Below are 20356 nucleotides of genomic sequence, written 5' to 3' on the forward strand. Positions count from 1 at the left end.
GGTGCGGTGGCGCACGCCTTTCATCCCACCGACTCCGGAGGCCGAGGCAGGAGGGCATCAAATTAGTCTCAAGACTTGTCTCAAAATAAACAATAAAAAAAAAAAAAGAGGCTGGGGATGGGCTTGGGAGTTAAGTGCCTGTGGGTTAAATCTCCAGTACCAAAAGAAAAAGAACCACTTGAAAGCGGCAGAAAAGAACTAAATGCAGACGCTTCACGACCAAAGTGAAATGCCTAGGGACTGAGTGAATTACCTGTAGTGAGGGAGAAACCGGGTCCCAGGCAGGACAGTGGCTACTGCGTGTCCCCACCCACGTCTTTCCCCTGGGTGTCTGGGTGTGGCGAGGCTGGAGGGACAACAAGGGCTGAGCGCAAAGCCTCGTACCCGACCCGAGCGCTTAGAGTTAGCGCGCGGAAACTCGGAGGGGCGTGCGGGCGAGTTCCGCCGGAAGCGGTTCCCGGCTGGCCTAGCGCAGAGCAGGCTGGGAGCGGCGGCCCGGCTGCGGTCCTTCAGCTCGCCTGCCGGGGCAGTGTTGCGTTGAGTTATGATGACAGGCAAGACACGCCTCTTTTACGTCCCCGTATCCCCTGAGTCCCTTTCTTAGCTTCTGGTCATTTCGCGCTTGTTGGGGAGTCCCGCCTCTTCCCTCGACCGCACCACCCGGAGCCCTTGGCGTATTAAGATCCGCCTCTTACGGAAGCCGAGGCGGACCGTCAGAATCCGGAAGAAAAACAACCCGGAGAGAGCAAGACCAGCCTCTAGAGGGGCTTCCCTGGCTGGGATCTGCTGGGGAAAGGAGACGCGAGCCCGCCGGGTCACAGCGTGGGGATGGCGGCCTTGAACCCGCGGAAGATGCCTGGGAAGAAAAGAGAGAAGCTTAGGTGAGAAGGACGCAAGGGAGCAGGTTGGCCCGCTCCGGCAGGGGATTGTTGCTTTCAACCCAATCGGGACTGCGGGCTTAGGGGATGGAACCAGAGCAGGAAGGAAGAGGCCAGAGCTACACGACTGGCTTGGTTTGGAGGCTCTCTCAAATTCTATTAGGCCAGTGTCCAATGGAATAGATTGTGTCCGAGCTCGCACGTCCTCTCAATGTAGACGGTCGAGCTCGCTCCTGCAGGGGCTTCCCATTCATGTGCCCTGTTGGTTTTTGGAGCAGACAGCTGTATTGGGCTAATTAAGGACATACTAAGGCATTTGCCACTCAGTTCTAGGGTAGAAATCTTGATCCTGCTTGTCATCAGCACATAGACCATGGGATCTGCCAATCCCATTGTGACCTCCGGAAATCCGAAAATCAGATTTAGGTAAGATCTTTTAGTGAAGTGAAGCCTGGTCTTATGCTTGCTCTTTCAGGAGGAACAAAGCTAATAACCACTTAGTGTAAGTCACGATGCATGGATTTGCTGCTAATCATCAACAGTGGGGACAAGAATTTTGTTCTTCATCCACTTAGAACAAGTCCCCGGGAAAACAGGACGCTTTGCCTTCCTTAATCCTTTGTTGAACAGCAGGGGGAGATAATAAACAATTCAAGTATATAATCTCAAAGTTCTTGAGAATGCAGGTTTTGTATTTTACTTTCATAGAGAGGGTTTTGTATTTTATGTTCATAGCTTTAAGCTGGCCAAGAATTTCTTCAAGTCATGTTCTAAGAACAGGGTCTGGTGGAGAACAGATGTTTTGGAACAACCTGCTTTTCTCTTCCATCTACCCCTCTTAACCCCCACCCCCATTCCAGATCTTTAACTGCTGAAGGTATTCGTACTCACAGTGTTCCTGAGATTCACAGGAGGCTTGGTGGCTGTTCTTGGTCTCTGCAGGGTCTGCAGTTCCTGCTTGCTCTGTACTCAGCACAGTCTGGGCATCCTTGGAATGTTGCTGTAACTTCCCTTTAAGAGATTTCTTTACCTCCTTTGAGCTTCTGATGGGATGTAGTGTTTTTGAGAGCCACTGATATAGTTCTCTTGTTTCCCTGGAATTCTTTTGGAGCTGAGATGGAGAATGTTAACCAGCTGATGACTTTTTCAAGAGAGGGTAGTTTATAGAGAGATGTTGAGAAACCTGTTATTTAGAAGCTTCTCCTTAGGCTCCCTGATGTGCTTGGCAGGATTTGTTGTGCTCCATGAATTTGTTAGGAAGGAGCAAGGAAGGGAATGTGGTGTTATCTCTGTTGTTTTTGAAATTTCCCTGTCTTTATAATCATGAGGCTTATCACCAGGTACACTTGAACTCCCAGGATTTTCCTGGTGATCTTAGGAACCCCTTGGTTGAGGAGTGGGGATAGGAAGTTGCTGACTGAGCCATAGATGATTGCTGAAGCATGGATGGCTGAAGGAGCTGATGGATTAATAAATGGCTGGCTATTCAGTGCCCCTCATCTCTTCCCCTGACTAAAAGTCTTTGAGTTCCCTTTGTCATCTCTGCTGTTAGCAGTGGCAGTGTTGCTAGGTATGCACAGCTCTGGGCCTGTATGGAAGAGCCAGTTCAGAGCAGAGATTCCTGCTTCAGGGAACAAAAATGAAGGTGAAGAGCTTATGTAGTTCTTTGTTCATTTTGCTACCACCAGAAGACATAGAAACACATTTTCCATTATTACTGCAATGGATTATGATGCAGCCATTAGCATGCCTAGACCCCATCCATTATCTTGACAAGTTCTTAACCCCCGTTTCTCCATGACTTCTCTTTTCATCCCTTCCACAGTGTACATGTTGTGACGTGGAATGTAGCCTCAGCAGCACCCCCTCTAGACCTCAGTGACCTGCTTCAGCTGAACAAACAAGATATGAATCTGGACATATATATTATTGGGTAGGTTTCTTCAGGGCTCCTTTACCCATTCCTCTCTCTCTATCTCTCTCTCTGTCTCTCTCTCTGGGGAATTTCTGTAACCTGTCCTCCCTTACTCTGGAATCTAAAGGTAAAGAACTTTAAGCCCATTGGAGCCAGTTTCATGTTTCTTATCCGGGGTCAGCAATGGCCAAGGGTTGAACATCAGTAACAGGACAGCTGGGAGAAAGAGAAATCATGCTCATCAGAACCCAGAACTTGAAAGTCTGCTGGGGCAGTACTGAATGGCTATGACAGAGGCAGTATTCTTCAGGCTAGGGAATGAGCTTCTAACCTGGGATGGTCAGTTTGCAGGAAATGAACTCTGGGATCATAAGCCGCCTTTCTGACACTGCCTTTGAAGACCCATGGAGCAGTTTCTTCATGGATGTACTTTCCCCTCTCAACTTCATTAAGGTAACATACAAGTTCATGGGCAATTAAGAAATGTGTCTCACCTCCTCTGATCCCCAAATGTTCAGTCTGATGTATTCCTCTTACACCCACTCAAACCTTTCATGCTTTTTCTCATTTATTAAAATTGTGCTACTGACTCCCCAGGGCTCCTGCCTGTCTCTGCCTTTCCAAGGTGCCTAGATATAAGCTAGGACTCCAGAGGTTAGTTTCACACCTAAATATTTGTCACCTTGGGAAATTTCTTAGTGGAGGAACAGCAGGGCTTATTAATACCTCAGTGCCCACCCCTGAACACTCTACTCACTTCCCAGACTAAAATCTCTGAGTTAATAATTGCTAATAATTATAGAGTGTTTTTTTTTTTTTTTTTTTTTTGGGTATTGATGATTGAACCCTGGGAGACTTTATCACTGAGCTACATCCCTGGGCCTTTTTATTTTGAGACAGGGTCTCCCTGAGTTGCTGAGGTCTTGTTAAGTTGCCAGGGCTGGCCTTGGACTTGTGAAGCTCCTGCCCCAGCCTCCCAAGGCACTGGCATTGCAGGTGTGCACCACTGTGCTCAGAACATTATAAATAAACTCTTGGGCTGGGGATGTGGCTCAAGCGGTAGCACGCTTGCCTGGCATGTGTGCGGCTCAGGTTTGATCCTCAGTACCACATACAAAGATGTTGTGTCTGCCAAAAACTAAAAAATAATTATTAGAATTCTCTCTCTCTCTCTGTCTCTCTGTGTCTCTCTCTCTCTCTCTCTCTCTCTCTCTCTCTCTCTCTCTCTCTCTCTTTCTCTCTCTCTTTAAAATAAATAAATAAACTCTTTACATACTTTATTTTAAACTCTGAACAACTTGGGCTGGAGATATAGCTCAGTTGGTAGAGTGCTTGCCTCACATGCACAAAGCCCTGGGTTCAGTCCCCAGCACCACAAAGGAAAAAAAAAAATCTGAACAACTCTTGAGATGGGGTTGTTTTACAGATAAAGCTAAAGCTCAGAAATCACATGGGCTAGCCAGGTAAGGTGGCCCATGCCTGTAATCCCAGCTACTCAGGAGGCTGAGGCAAGAGAATCTCAAGTTCAAAGCCAGCCTTGCAAGACTCTATCTCTAAATAAAAAAGGGATTGGGATGTACCTTGGCAGTAGAGTGCTTGCCTAGCATGTATGAGGCCCTGGGTTCAATTTTCAGCACAGAACAGGAAGGTAGGGAGGGAGGAACAAAGGACAACAGGAAGGAGTGAATCAAGGAATCACATGGGCTATTTGGGACCCGAATCCAGGTCCAAACTTAATCATCCATGTTCTAACTACTACATTTTGTTGCTATACTAGTGAGCTCTAAGACTGACAGGTATCCCATGGCTAACCTGCTAATATCAGAAGGAGTCCTCTGATTTTATAAGAGACATGTATGTCAGATTCCCAGGGGCCTACAGATTAAGAGAGGGAAGACAGGTATGGGGGAAAAGGCTCTTGGTCTAAGAAAACAGTATATTTTGGGAGAATCCATAGGAAGGCTTTAGGTTGCTGGTTCTTTTTTTTTAAATATTTATTTATTTATTTTTAGTTTTTGGCAGACACAACATCTTTGTTTGTATGTGGTGCTGAGGATCGAACCCGGGCCGCATGCATGGCAGGCAAGCGCGCTACCGCTTGAGCCACATCCCCAGCCCTGCTGGTTCTTCTTGTTTCTGCCTTGCACACCTGAAACATGTTCCCTTTCAAAGCACCTAGATCACAGCTTCTGAAAACGCCAGAATTCTCTCTCTTCCCTCCTCTGAGTAGCTGTTATTTTTCAGAATTAATTTTTGTTGGGCTGGGGATGTGGCTCAAGCGGTAGCGCGCTCGCCTGGCATGCGTGCGGCCCGGGTTCAATCCTCAGCACCACATACCAACAAAGATGTTGTGTCCGCCCGAGAACTAAAAAATAAATATTAAAAAAAAAAAATTTGTTACCTGTGAAGAGATGTGGCTAAGTGGTAGAACACTTGCCTCACATATGCAAAACTCTTGAGTTCAATCCCCATTACTGCCAAAAGAAAGAAAGAAAAATGAATGAATTTTGTGACCCTCAATTGTCTGAGAGTGCTAGAGAAAAGGTTTGTGTCCTTTCAAGGAAAAGGGACTATAAGGCTTAGACTTCCTGCATAGGCTGGAAAATGCCAGCAACTTAGCCCTTGCTTCCCTCCAAATCTATCTAGAGGCCTCTTCCTGCAGTCTTGGAGTCAACTCCTCACAGAGGGCAGAACCAATTCTCTTATTACCCACTCCCTTCTCAAGACTACAAGCCTCCTTGTGCCTTGGCTAACTGGCAAGGGATTGGTAGGATGGAATTGAGCCAAGGAAATTAGCTCAGCTTGTGGCAGGGATACAACCCATTCCACCCATGTGCTCTCCTTAGGTTGGGAGGCCAGCCTGAAGGCAGGCACTCAAAATGGATGCCTCTCCTTCCTCTAGGCATGAATACAGGTAGACAGGCAAGCCTTGTTTACAGCCTGTTCTTCAAGTATGGATTTGACAGTCATAGGTGGAGAAGCCTGGGACTAATTCCTTTGCTGTTCCAGGGCTCCCAGCCACCTCCTGTCAGTCCCTTCTTCAGCTCCTCCTACTTCATTTCCTCCAACTGCAACTTCCTCTAGAAGCCTCCTGTTTTTCCCCATGGTCCCACCCTTTCTTCCAGTTTGATCCTATCCTGCCCCCACTCCATCCTCCCTGCCCCCTACTTCCTGCTGCTTCTTCACAAAAAGTAGCCTCATCATTTTGGTGAAGCTTAGTGGGCCAAACATACTCTGTGGGCTAGGATTGAGGCTGAATCTTTATCGGTTTCTTGGCTGCTGTCCTGACCCTGGGAGTCAGCGCCTCATAGTCTACCCCTGTCCTTACTTATATTGTCATATATACTCCATTTGCAGCAGCTTCAGGTTCTGATTCCTCTCTTGCTCACTCCTGAGTTGGGGGTTCCACTGCTTTGACTCCTCCACTGAGTTAGGGCTCCTGGCCTGCGGGATCAAGTTTCATAATTCCTGGAAGGCTCCAGTACACGCTCCCCACCCGGGGATTTCCTCCTTGGCCTCTGCACCTCATGCTCCGGAAACAGCTACTCGGGTGGTGGGTGTAGACAGCCTGAACCTAAGAGAGAAGGTCACTGGCAGTGACCCATTCCCACCCTCTCCTGCAGCCACATATGATGGGCATTTTGGCAATCCTGGAAAAGTCCTGCGTGTTTCTTAGCTTCTCTGAATCTAAGTCCCATATCTGCAAAGCAAAGACAATGATTACTTAGAGAGTTGGCAAAGAGATATGAAGTACTTCAGTAGATGTTAGTAATTCTCCCCAACCTAAGAGTACATGTCCTCTGTACTTACTGTCCTCCCCTGTGCATTACCTTTATGAATGTCTCACTATACACAATCTATAGTTTACTTTTTGTAACCTTTCCTTAGGGTTTTTTAACTGAGTGAGAATGTGTACAGGAATGTGTGCAGAAATGATTATACATTTTGGTGAATTTTTACGTGAGTACGCATACCTGTATTACCATCAGCTAAATCAAAATCAGAATGTTAGCTGGGTATGGTGGCACGTGCCTGTAACCCCAGCGGATCAGGAGGCTGAGGGAGGAGGATCCTAAGTTCAAAGCCAGCCTCAGCAACTTGGCAAGGTCCCAAGGAACTTAGGGAGATCCTGTCTTAAAATAAAAAGGGCTAATATAGTGTTAACTTAGATTAGGTAGAGGGAAGTGAAGGGAGGAGAGGGGAGGGGATGTGGGAATAGGAAAGATAGTAGAATGAAATAGACATTATTACTTTATGTATATGTGTGACTGCATGCCAATAATGATTCTACAATATGTATACTCAGAAAATGAGAAATTATATCCCCTCTATGTATGATATATCAAAGTGCATAAATGTATTTTACTGTCGTGTATAACTAATGAAAACAAATAAAAAATTTTAAAGTAAGATAAAATAAAAAGGTCTGGGGATGTTCCTCAGTGTGCACGCCTGGGTTCAATTCCTGGTTAAATAATAAAAATAAAAAAACCTAAAACAAAATGTTTCCAGCACTCTAGAAATATCTCTCCTATTCCTTCCCTGCATTTACTTTAAAAAATTCTTGAACAAAAAGAGAATAGCTATCAGATGACCTCCACAGCTTCTATGATGTAATATTATTCTTGCTTTATCAATGAGAAAATAGGATGAGAGACATCCAGGTACCCAAAGAATCTCAGGTCAGCATCAGTGAGAGGATTATCTAGGCATGTGTGGGGCTGGGACTGAAGGTTCGTGCCCTCCTGATAGCAGGGTACTCTGGCAGCCTTATCTTCTCTCCTTTCCACCTCCAGGACCAGGAGCAGAAGCTAAAACTTCAGCTCCCAGAATGCACCATTTGGTAGCTGGGGGAAAGAATGGAAAGGAGTGAAAGTCTGAGTCTTAAACTTGCATACCATAGACCCCAGGTTAGGGTTTTGTGTGGGGCTTGGGGCTTTCTAGAGCCCCTAGCCCCAGGTCTGCCAGAGATGAACTTGGTGTGTGTAGTTTAATAAATGACCTTTGCCCTCTCCTGCAGATCTCCTATGTCCGCATGCAGGGACTCCTCTTACTGGTGTTTGCCAAGTATCAACATTTGCCCTACATCCAGATCCTCTCTACAAAAACCACTCCTACTGGCTTTTACGGGTACTGGGTAAGGACTGAGCTGTTGTGTGAGGCATGAACTGTGAGAGCTAAGAGCTTTAGAACTGGACAGAAGATTAAAGTGAATCCTGGTGAATTCTGGTGCCCCATCCAGCCCAGCACCTTGCATATTCATTCTCATACCTCAGGGGATGGGCATCTCTAAGACCCCTGGCTGGGTGGACTGGGCTCTCTGAGTGGAGAGATTACACTGGGAATCTGCGTGTCTACCTCTGGAGGAGGTGAGACTATCTCCCCTTGGGTCTAGGATGGGAAAAGCTACCCAGAGTAGCTTCCCACCCTTCTTTCCACCTCTCCTACCAGGGGAACAAAGGGGGAGTCATCATCTGCCTGAAACTGTATGGCTACTATGTCAGCATCATCAACTGCCACCTGCCTCCCCATGTGGCCAACAATGACCAGCGACTGGAGCACTTTGACCGGATCCTAGAGATGCAGAATTTTGAGGGACATAAAATCCCCAACATCCTGGACCATGAGTGAGCCTGGAGCTGCAAACTGTCACCCCTGCCCTCTCCCTTACACCAACCCAGGCTAGCATCATCTACCCCCAGCCAGTCAGTAGTGCTTTATCTCCCACCCTCTCTCCTTCTGCTGATTTCTCATCTGCTGTCCCACCCAGTTTTGCCTGCCTGAGGTCCCCTTCCTTCAGCCCCTCTGTTCTGCCTGGAAACCCTGCACGTTTCTAAACATCCCAGATCAAGAAGCTTGGGGTCCCTGAGGTTACCGGGAGGGCTGTTTTTCAGCCTGACCTGATAGCCAATAGAGGAAGAGGAAGGGAGGGCCAGAGTCTGCTCCATATTTGCCATATGCTCCCCTAGACTGGTCTCTTCAGCTTGAATGATGATAATCTAGAATAGTTCTGCTAGCTTGGCCTAGTGGCACACACCTGGGAGGCTGAGACAGGAGAATTATGAATTCACAGCCAGCCTCAGCAACTTAGTGAGGTCCTAAGCAATTTATCAATACCCTGTCTCAAAATTGAAAAAAAGGTTGGGTATGTAGCTTGGCAGTAGAACACCCCTGAAAAAAAGAGGTCCTGCTTGACCCCGCATATCTTTGTCTTGGCCTGATCATCTAGCATCTGGCTTTTCATTTATCCCCGGAGCTTTCTACTCTGTAGCACCCCCTTGTATTGAGCAGACCCATGCCACCTGTTGCTCTCCATTTGCTCACCTTGTTCAAACCCTCAAGCTGCCCTCCTTTCTTTCTGAAGCCTCATTCTCTGGTTCGGAGACATGAACTTCCGGATCGAGGATTTTGGATTGCACTTTGTTCGGCAATCCATAAAAAATCAGTGCTACAGTGACCTGTGGGAGAAAGAGCAGGTATCTAATCTGAGCCCATGTGGAGGTCCATATATACTCTACAGAGAACTTTGCTCAGATTCTCTGGGGGGTGGTCTCCTCCCACCCCCACCCCCCCTGTAGACAGCCAGCAGTTGGGGAGGTGAGTCTTGGCTAGCAGGGCTTCACACCTGGGGTGGGGCAGCCATCTTTTCAGTGCCTAATCTTTGCCTGGAGGAGGCTCCTATGTGCTCTAGAATAGAGAGCCAGAAGTCCTTTGGCCTGCCATGGCCCTATAATCGCACACCTTGCATGTCCTTGCATTCCTAGCCCACTCATACCCCTGTTGTCTTTCCTTGCCCCAGCCTTATTTGCCCCCTAGAGGACGCGATACCACTCCTTTGGGGAACCATGGCTATCCCAGGTTTCCTTCTGACATAAACCTACTAGTAACTTCCAGATAGGTGGAATTCAAAGCCTGCTTCCTATAGTCCAAGGACTAGGAAGTAGCTGGCAGCTGCCTCCCCTGGGCCTGTGGGATCAGGATTAACCTGCTTCCTGGGTGTTGGGGTGGGCCACTGAGGTAGCCACTGGGGCAGTGAGAAAATGGAATATGGGGCTGAGCCACTGGGTCAGGACTGTGGAGAGATGAGGACTGTGTCTTCATCTGCAGCTCACCATTGCCAAGAAACACGACCCGCTGCTCAGGGAGTTCCAGGAGGGCCCTCTGCTCTTCCCACCCACCTACAAGTTTGATAGGAACTCCAACAACTATGACACCAGGTGAGGAGGAAATGGGTGCCCAAATTATGTTAGTCCCAGTGCCTGTGGGAGCTGCCCAGAATAGAAGAATTAGGAAAGCAGGACTAGATCCAGCCATCACATCAGGAGAGACACCTCCTACCTCCCACATGAGGCACTGCCTGCTGACAGTGGAAGCTGATGCAGATGGTCCTCAGGGAGAGCAGGAAGGAAAGCCAGTGCTCACAAGGGGAGCGGGGAGGAAGGGTGGGAGGAAAGGGTGGAGTCTGCCCTGACTTAGGAGGAAGTGTATTTCAATACTCTGGGAGTCCTTGCCTTCTCTTTCTAGGGCCTTCTGGTCCCCAGACAGCTTGCAGAAAACTTGGTTCAGCCAATTACCAGTTACTAGCATTAAGCATCCCTTCCCCAACCTGTGAGCAGGCCAGTTCCTATGTGAGGAGATAAACAGTGGAGAATTTCATGGGAAACAATACAGAAACAGTACATGTAGTGTTGCACTGTACAGTACCGCCCTCGCCAGGATATGAGTTTGAGCAAGGTCAAAGTCTCTAAAAAGGTTTAAGCCTCAGTGTTGTCATCCATAAAATAGGGATTATAACAGTATACTGCGATTGTTATTTTGAGATTCATGTCTTCAGGTGGTAGTTTTACTGAATACCTTTCTAAGAAGCTGAGAAGGGACCAGGTAACTACCAAATAGAATTAGTCAGAGGGGCAAAAAAGCAATCTGGAAATAGTTCCTTAACCCAATTTAGGGCATGGACTTATCTCTTTGAAGAAAAGAACCCCTTACACGCTTTGAGGTTATTTGTTTCACTGGAGCAGCTTCTTCATTCCTTTTAGCAGGAGTGTCTTATGAGGCAGGTGGAAGTTGCTTGCAGGGCAGCCCAGTTTCCTGGAAGTTAAGGAGTGAACAGGTATCTCCATAGCAGACCAGAGCAAAAGATAGAACTCCAGGCATGATTCTGGAAGTGGTATGGCCAAGCCAGAATGTTCTCACCAAGAAAGGGGGAGAGGGTGAGCTGTTTCAGGAGTGTGAAGCAAGATGGGGTGGGGCCATGATCACACAAGAAGAGGCAGTGAACACTGCAGACAGAGCCCAGCCTGGACAAAAGAGCAGGCAGAAAAGGAGGTAAGAGGGCAGTCTTACCAGGGATTGATTGGTACCAGCTCTGGGCTGGGGTTGTAGCTTAGTTAGTGGAGCGTTTGCCTTGTATGGGTGAGGGTCTGGGTTCGATCCTCAGCACCTAATAAAAACAAATAAAATAAGGGTATTATGTCTGTCTACAATTAAAAAAGTATTTAAAAAAGAAAAAAGGCTCTGGCTGACTGGCAGCACCACAGCTTCAAAGAGACTGCCATTCTCTGCAGCCATCCATTGGAAATGAGAACCAAAATGGAAGCTGTATGGCCTTAGTGGAATTGGCTGGGGTCTTGGAGGTCAGAACCTCTATCATTGGACTTCAAAACTTCACTTGCAGGCTAGAGATACAGCTTAGTGGTAGGGTGCATATCTACCATGTGCAAAGTCCTGGGTTTGATCCCAGCACTGTAAAGAAAAAAAGAAAGTCAACACTTCACTTGCCCTGTGGCCAAGCACCCCTTACCCTCCTTCCCCCAGGGTACCATAGGAGACAACCAAGTGACTGGGTCTGGGCTGCAGTAGTTGGCAGGATCTGACAAGGTAGATAGGTTCAAATCTGGTAAAAGCCCCCAAGTGGCTCAGCTATTGAGTGAGCTGCAGTTCATACCTAAATATCTAGACTCCATAATGCTTTCCTCTAACCTCTCATACCTCAGAATTCATAGCTAAGGACTGGGGTATAACTCTGGCAGAGCAAGTGCATAGCAAGTTGGAGGACCAGCAACAGCAAAAGAGAGGGCGGAGTCAGGACAGCAAATACTTAATAAGGACAAGGTAGATACTTTATTACTTATTGTGAATGACATTGTTAAGCACTAACTATTTACTAGTTATTGTGCAAAAGGCTTTGCCAGCCAGGCGTATGCCTATAATCCCAGTGACTCAGGAGGCTAAAGCAGAAGGATCACAAGTCTCTAATAAATAAATACGTAAAAAATAAATAGGGCTGGGGATGTAGCTCAGTGGTAAAAGCCCATCTGGTTTCAGTTCCTAGTATCTAAAAATAAGAAAATGGGGCAGTGGAGAGCACTTGCCTTGCATGCATGAGGCCCTGGGTTCGATCCTCAGCACCACGTGTAAATAACTAAATAGCTAGATAAATAAATAATGAAGCATATTGTGTCCATCTACGACTAAAAAAAATTTTAAAAAATAAGAAGATGGCTTTACCTGCATCCCTTAGCTTTTTTTTTTTTTTTTTTTTTTTTTTTTTTTTTTTTTTTGGTGTGTGTGGGCGGTCGGGAGTATCAGGAAGTGAACCCTGAAGCACTTAACCACTGAGCCACATCTCCAGCTGCTAGGATTACAGGTGTGTGCTACCATACCTGGTCCTTAGCATAAATCTTTTTTTTTTTTGGGGGGGGGGCGGGTGGGTGGTACCAGGTATTGAACTCAGGGCACTCAACCACTAAGCCGCCTCCCTAGCCCTGTTTTGGATTTTATTTTGAGACAGGGTCTGAGTTGCTTAGCACCTTGCTTTTGCTGAGGCTGGCTTTGAACTCTTGCCTGCCTCAGCCTCCCCAGCTGCTGGGATTACAGGTATGCCACCACAGCCTTAATAGTACATTTAAGATGCAGTTTGCTTTTATTATTTCCTGTGAATGCCCAAAGACCAGAGAGTGAATCTGATTTGTGATACCCCTGATATGAGGCAGTGCCTAACATGTATTTGAATTTGTCTGAGAGGACAAAAGGAAAAGACATGGTAATTAAATCAGTCTATCAGGGAGATCTAGACAATTGCTATGAAGCCCAGGAGTTAGCCAGGAGGTTTCTAGAACTCTATGGAAATGCCAAAGGAGACTGGCAGCTGTAGCTAGTGAGGTTTGATCAGATTTGTCAAGAAGAATATCTTTTCTTTTTTCTTTTTTTTTTTTTTTTTTTTTGTGGTGCTAGGAATGGAACCCAGGTCTTACTCTACCAAGTGCTCTATCAAGGAGCCATATCCCCACAACCCTCCCCCATTTTTTTTAAATTTGAGACAAGATCTTAATAAATTGTCTGTGCTGGCCTTGAACTTGCAATCCTCCTGCCTTAGTCTCCCAAATCACTGGGATTATTAGCATATACCACTGTACCTGGCTAAAGAGAGTACCTTAAAGGAGTTAACAAGGTTGACAGTAGGAAGAGGGGCAGGCACTCAAGTCTGCAGCACTGATAAGAGGTGCCTGAGGGGAGACTGACTTATCAGAGATCCTGGCCTATCTGGGTGTACAAAATGACTATGGGTGACTTGTATGCAGGGCATGATATGTAGCTTTGACAAGCCACTACAATGTCCCTGAGCCAAGATGTAATGAGAAACGAGGTCAGCTCTATTACAGGAGGGTGAAAGAACTGAGGGCAGGGCAGGCAGGAAATGCTGTTAGAGTCAGGGATTACACTAGGGTTTTGTTACAGTTGCCGTTATTAATACAGACAGCCTCTCCACAGGCAATAAGCAGAAGATATTATGATCAAATCTCATTAAGTCTTGGGTCCCAGAAACATTAAGTGCCTGATGGGTTAACTATGGCTCAGAGTTTAGTGAGACACTTAAAAGCCATCTGTGTGGGTTGTGGGTATGGCTGAGTGGTAGAGTACTTACCTACCATGTTCAAGGCTCTCAGTTCAATACCTAGCACCACCAAAAAAAAAAAAAAAATGGGGGTGCTGGGGTTGTGGCTCAGCAGTAGAGTGCTTGCTAGCACACACAAGGTCCTGGGTTTGATTCTCATCACCATATAAGAATAAATAAAATAGGGTATTGTGTCCAACTACAACTAAAAAATAAACGTAAAGAATTTTTTTAAAGTCACCGGGTATGATGGCATACACCTATAATCCAAGCAACTCAGGAGGCTGATGCAGAAGGATGGCAAGTTCAAGACCAGCATCAGCAACTTAACTTGACTCAAAAAATAAAACAGACTGGGGGTGTAGTTCTGTGGTAGACTACCCCTGGATTCAAACATCAGTACCATGAAAATAATAATAAAGAAGGAAAGAAAGAAAACTCTTGCCAATCCTATGTATCATTTCCCTCAGTTGCCTGACATATAGTAAATCTTGATAGAAATAATGAACAATACAGGTACCCAATGATGAGCCTGGACCAGCTCATGAAAAAAAGGGACAGGCAGGAGAGACAGGCTGTGGTCAGAATTTGGGAAAGATCCCAATGGGACAGCAGATCTGACTGTTAACCATTACAGGGAAGTTGGAGAGTGGGGATGCTTTGAACGACAGAATGTACATTAGTATAGTTCATTACTAGGTTTTAAGCATTGCTAGGCATTTAGGCCCTGGAATGGGAATGCAATCAATGTTCAGTAACCTCTGAACACTCTTCCAAGTCTGGAAATGATGCAAAGATCCAACACACAGACTGTGGTTTATCCAGAGTTAATGCTTCTTGACCACTCTCTTGATGTGCTTTAATCTCTAATCATCATGATTGGTCTTTGAAGTAAGTTCTGTTGTCACTCCATCTTAGAGTTGAAGAAACTGAGGTGTAGAGAGGTGAAGTAACTTGCCTAAAAGGCATATAACTCTGAATAACCAGCATAGAACTCTCCTGTTGCTTGTCTGATTCTGGAGTCTTGAGTTCACCATGATGCTATCCTCCTCAATTGCTGGAAGACTATTGCTGCTTACACGACTGGAAATGTTTGTTTATTTTTTTTTAATTTATTTTATTTAATTTATTTATTTATTTATTTATTTTTTGGTGCTAGGGATTGAACCCAGAGCTTGTGCATGAGAGGCAAGCACTATACCAACTGAGCTATATTCCCAGCCCTGGAAATGTTTATTTTTAATAATAATTGATCTGATTTTGGTAGTGTACAAATGTAATTCTAGCAATGGGGACGCTAAGGCAGGGAGATCACAAGTTCAGGGCTAGCCTGAGCATTTTGTCGTTTTGAAGTTGTACAATCAATGAGTACTCTCTCAAAATAAAAAGCTGGGGATGTGGCTCAGTGGTCTAGCGTTGCCTATCATGCACAAGGCTCTAGATTTAATCCCCAGTACCAAACACACAAATATTAAAATAGTAATTGAGGCAGGCATGGTAGTACATACTTGTAATCCCAGCAACTTGGGAAGCTGAGGCAAGGGGATCACACATTCGAAGTCAGACTGGGCAACTTAGTGAGGCCCTGCCTTAAAGTAAAAGAAGCTGGATAATATAGCTCAGTGGTAAAACATTCCTGGGTTCAATCCCCAGTACTGCCCCCCCCCAAAAGTAATTGAATAAAGCAAGATACAAAAAATAGTGTTTCAAAGTGATTATGAATATATGGGACTGTACACATTAAGATTGGATGGATAGAGCTGGGGATGTGGCTCAGTGATAGAGTGTCTACACTGCCCAACACTGCCAAAAATAAAGATTAGATGGGTGTATTTTTTTTTTTTTTTCAGAGCCAAGGAAGGACCAAACTCAGGGCCTTGAATGTGGATAAGTATTTCAAGGAGAGAAATTGAATTTGTCATTTTGCAGTTGCACAATCAATGAGTACCCATGTGCCAGGGTCTATACTAATGCTGAAGATACACGGGAGGCTCTTCTAGTAAAAGCAAGTCCTTGTTTTTAGAGTTAACACTCTTAAGTCATGTGCTGACTAGAAAACAGAAAATTACAATATAATGTACTTGTGTAAGTACTGGCATAAAATACTTTGGATGCAGAAAGTGAGGTCGGGGTAGTTTATCACAGGCAGTGTTGAAATTGGGACTCTCCCTTGTGAAGAAGGGTATACCAGGTAGGAAAAAAACGAGCACAAGGTCCAGAGGCTTGAGAGAGTTGCTAGGGTAGAATGTGTATAGGGAAAGTGGGAGACGAGGTAGCACAGGCGAAGTCAGTCTCCTGAGCCCATTGAAGGACCTACTTGGGTACTTTATTCTAGAGGCAATGAAGACTCCTTAAAGGTCTTTTTAGTACTGGGGATTAAGCCCAGGACCTTCCACATGCCAGACAGGTGCTTTAGTACTGAGCTTTACCCAAGTCCTTTTTATATTATTTGACCACAGGATCTCACTAAGCTGCTGAGACTGGTCTTGAACTTGTGATCATCTGTCTTAGACTCCTGAGTAGCTGGGATTACAGTCATGTGCCACCACCAGTTTTTTAAAGGTGTTAAAAGTAGGGAGTCATCTGATCAGGCTCTACTACTCTAGGGTTTTTATTCAAGAAAAATGATTATCCACTAAAGGGGAGGTACCCAGATATAGCTACCTCTCTCCTTTCCTACCCCCAAAACATTTCTGGACTCAAGGTTTCCATTTGGAGATCAGGGCTTGGGGGCTCAACTGGCCTTAGCAAACAACTCAGTAGTTGCTTGGGCTGGGCTGAGTAAGGGCTCAGGGACTGATAAGTGAAGAGTAGGTGGTAGGTCTCTCAATTGACTTAAAAAAAATTTTTTTTTTTTTTTTAGTTGTAGGTGGACACAATGCCTTTATTTTATTTATTTATTTTTATGTGGTGCTGAGGACTGAACCCAGTGCCTCACCTGTACTGGATGTACTACCAATAAGTTAGAACCCCAGCCCCTCAATTGACTTGAGAACAAAGAATCACAATGGCCAAGGTCTGCAGAAAGTTTATTTTGGTATGGGGATTAAACCAGAGGTGCTCTTACCACTAAGCTACATCTCTAGTACTTTTTTTTTTTTTTTTTTTTTGAGACAGATCTTTCTAAGTTTCTGAGGCTGGCCTTAAACTTGCAGTCCTCCTGCTTTAGCCTTTGAAGTTGTGGAGAATTTATTTTGTACCAAGTATTGTGCTAAATATTTTATGCACTTTCAGTCATTTAATTATCTTAGCAACCTTGTGAGGTAACAATTATTATTTCCATTTTGCAGATGAGGAAGCTGAGGTCTAAGAGGGGTGAGTTAGTGGTGAAGAGAATGTCCTCCAGAATGCTGCCTGGAGCCTTGAGTCCTGGCTCTACCATTTACTAAATGGGGAAATTACAAATGGTGAATGATAATGATATTGATTATAGGCATCTAGTTAGCATTCCCCAAATGCTTCTCTTTCCTACGTTCACACCATTAGTAAGCAGAGAAGCCAAATTCAACCTTAGGTCTAACTCCAAAATCCAAACCTCACCTTCTTTGATCTTCTGCTGCTTTTGTTGAGGAAAGAAGCAAACCTTTGAAATGGAATTTTTTGCTGGGCATGGTGGTACACACCAGTAATCCCAGTGGCTTAGAAGGCTGGGATAAGAGGATTGCAAGTTCAAAGCCTCAGCAATTAACAAGGCCCTAAGCAACTCAGTGAGACCCTGTCTCTAAATAAAAATAGAAAAAAGGCTGGGGATGTGGCTCAGTGGTTAAGCTTCCCTGGATTCAATCCCCTGTACCAAAAAACAAGACAAACAAACAAAAAAAGAAATGGAATGTTTCTGAGTCACAATCTGATTCGTAAAAAAAGTGGCCTATTCAGAGGGTCCATGGCTAAGGGGTCTTGTGGCCTGTGGTAGACCTTGAAGTTAGGGGCTCCAGCAAGCTTGTGGAGGCATATTCCTGTTGTCACGCCAATCCTTTTTTCTCTCCCCATTCTTCTCCACCTCCAGTGAGAAAAGACGCAAGCCTGCATGGACTGACCGCATTCTGTGGAGGCTGAAACGGCAACCCCAGACCAGACCCTTTACCCCCAATGTGCCAGTCACCCACTTCTCCCTATCTCTGAAGAGCTATGTCAGCCACATGATGTACAGCATCAGTGACCATAAGCCTGTCACTGGCACCTTTGACTTAGAGGTGAACCCTTGGACTGCCCTACACTCAATAGAGGAGAAACTATGTTGGGCCACATCCCCAAACCCTCCAGGCCTGGATTCTAATGTCAGCTAATCCCCCAGGGGAGACCTGTAGGAGGACATGATTGCCCTCCCTCCCAGGTCAGGTATCCTAGCTCTTCTTCAGAGCCCTTGATGGCTCTGTCTGTCAAAAACATGTTCAAGCCCTTTGTGAATAGGTTTCTGTTTCCTCTTGGTACTCTCCCTTGGGACTAATGAGTTCCATTACGCTTATTACCTACTGTGTGAAGTAGGACTTCCTTTATTTGTCTTAAACCTATCTGGATCAAGTTGCAGAAGGAGCTCCCTCCATCCCTGTATCTTGCCATCTCACAAACAACCAAGACAGTGCTGACCTCCAAGCTGGTGGCTGCCCTCTCAGCCTTCAAGCTTTCATGTTGGTTTCTCTTTCCTACATCATTGTGCCCTTCCATGTTTTTTATAGCTGTTCTTATCAGAGCATCCCTGCCTCAGAATTGGGTTTGGGCCTCTAGGTCAAAACCTTTGGAGGCCTGAGAACAGCTGCCCGACTTCTTTCTTAAACCTCTCAGCAAATCCCCTTCTCCCTCCACTTTCACCCTTAGTACTGGGCACCTTGTGTCGCCCATCTGGCACTCAACCCCATTCTCCTTGGTAGGGCCAGCTACTCCCCTGACAAGTTTTTGTCCCTTTCTCCTTCCTGCTTCTCTTTCCTACATTCACACCATTAGTAAGCAGGGAAGCCAAATTCAACCTCAGGTCTAACTCCAAAATCCAAACCTCATCTTCTTTGATCTTCTGCTGCTGGGATAGACTTAACAAAATTCTGTGCCCACCCACTCTGGTATCCCTGCTCCCTGTACTGCATTGGAAGGGCACAGTGAGGAACAGTTGCCTTAGAGGAGGGAATAGTGTTACTGAATTTCAACCTGCTTCTCCTCCCTGTTGTAGCTGAAACCGTTGATGACTGTCCCACTGATCACCATGATGCCTGATGGCTTGTGCACCATGGAGAACGACATGTTGGTCAGCTACTCCTCAACCCCCAACTTCCACAGCAGCTCCTGGGACTGGATTGGACTATATAAGGTGATGTGTGGGCAAATTGGGGAGCCTACCAGCCATAGCCACTGGTCTGTCCTTCCTGATGGCTCATGGGAACTGGGCAGAGACACTGAAGAACTTAGTCTTCCATCTCACAGGTCCTAAGGGCTAGCAGGGAAGAAAGGAAGAAAGATAGTATAATGGCAAGACCATCTTCCCCCCATCAGTGAGACTCATCTTCCCTTTCTATAGGCCCTATGTCCTTCCCAACTACTGACTACCCAATTCCCTCCCCCATAGGTGGGGATGCGCCATGTTAATGACTACGTGTCCTATGTCTGGGCCAGGGACAACCAGATCTCCTTCAGTGACAACCTCAACCAGGTATATTTTTTATTTACGATTTTTAAAAATTTGTTCTAATTCATTATACATTACAGTAGAATGCATTTTGACACATTGTATGCAACAACCAGGTACATTTTCAGCAGGTGGGCTTGTCTAAATAGTCCTGCCTTCTGGAAAGAACAGAGTGCTGGATAAATTACCCCTAAGGGCTGGGAAGCGCCCTAGAACTGACCATTTCTATCCATCATTGCCTTCAGGTGTACATGAACATCAGCAATATCCCTGAGACTGAGGATCAGTTTCTTCTCTGTTATTATAGCAACAATCTGAATTCTGTGGTGGGGATAAGCAAACCCTTCAAGGTAAGAGCTGCTGGTGGAGGAAAGGAAAAGGTATTATTAGAAAGGATTTGAGCCCATCGTTGGGTTCCCAGAGGCCATTGGCCCAGGAGCCAACCTATTCTTGTGGGGCTGCCTCCATTGGGGAGTGAAAATGATGGCAAGGTATGGAGGAAGGCCTGTGTTCCATGTTTTGCCATCTGTTTTATCCCTACAGATTCCACTTCGCTTCTTTTTGAAGGAGGAGGAACCGTTGGGTGAGACCCATCAAGTTCTGAGCCAAGATGGGAGTGAGTGAATCCAGGGTGGAGGCTTGAGCTGGCAGCCAGCTCTGCCTTACCACTGCCAGGGGTGCTGTGAACCGGTCCCAACCCCTGAGCCTCAGCCAACCAAGTATCCTCCACCTATCCACCTCCCAAAGTGAGCTCTAGCCAGACTTGTTCTCTCCAGGCCAGAGCTCTAGTATTAGCACTTAAATACAGGTTTTTGTTGCTGAGATGTGAGTGAAACCAACTAGTTTGTCAATAGCAAAGACTTGGAGACAGTCCACCGGATGGAAGAAGGATCCTCCAGCCTGCATCTCATTTCTTGATTTCCCACAAATCCAGTCCCACCCAAACCGACTTGCCAGGCACATGCCCCATCTGGCACAGACCTGCATTCTTGTCATACCATCTTGGGTCTCAGGTAGCCTGGGAGGAGAAGATGCTCATATTTGTGTAGGCT

At 45.9% G+C, this 20356-nt stretch overlaps 1 protein-coding gene and 1 long non-coding RNA gene across 3 annotated transcripts in view; one reads left to right on the plus strand and one right to left on the minus strand.

The window, feature by feature from the left end:
- LOC308635677 overlaps positions 1-20356 on the minus strand; it is a 141067-nt gene that overhangs the window by 119479 nt on the left and 1232 nt on the right. The window lies entirely within an intron of this gene.
- On the plus strand, positions 130-20126 carry INPP5K (inositol polyphosphate-5-phosphatase K). Of its 2 annotated transcripts, XM_081270251.1 has the most exons (13): positions 130-881; positions 1206-1304; positions 2704-2811; positions 3138-3246; positions 7814-7930; positions 8245-8420; positions 9158-9269; positions 9901-10010; positions 17697-17883; positions 18852-18989; positions 19245-19328; positions 19550-19654; positions 19848-20126. In XM_081270251.1, exons 2-13 carry the CDS (start codon positions 1252-1254, stop codon positions 19926-19928), a joined length of 1380 nt encoding a protein of 459 aa, XP_081126377.1. In that variant the 5' UTR covers positions 130-881; positions 1206-1251; the 3' UTR covers positions 19929-20126. The 2 variants fall into 2 exon arrangements, with proteins under 2 accessions (XP_081126377.1, XP_081126376.1); XM_081270250.1 differs by lacking the exon at positions 1206-1304.

The sequence above is a fragment of the Spermophilus citellus genome, assembly GCF_964194105.1.
Source record: "Spermophilus citellus genome assembly, chromosome: 17".
Taxonomy (NCBI): Eukaryota; Metazoa; Chordata; class Mammalia; order Rodentia; family Sciuridae; genus Spermophilus; species Spermophilus citellus.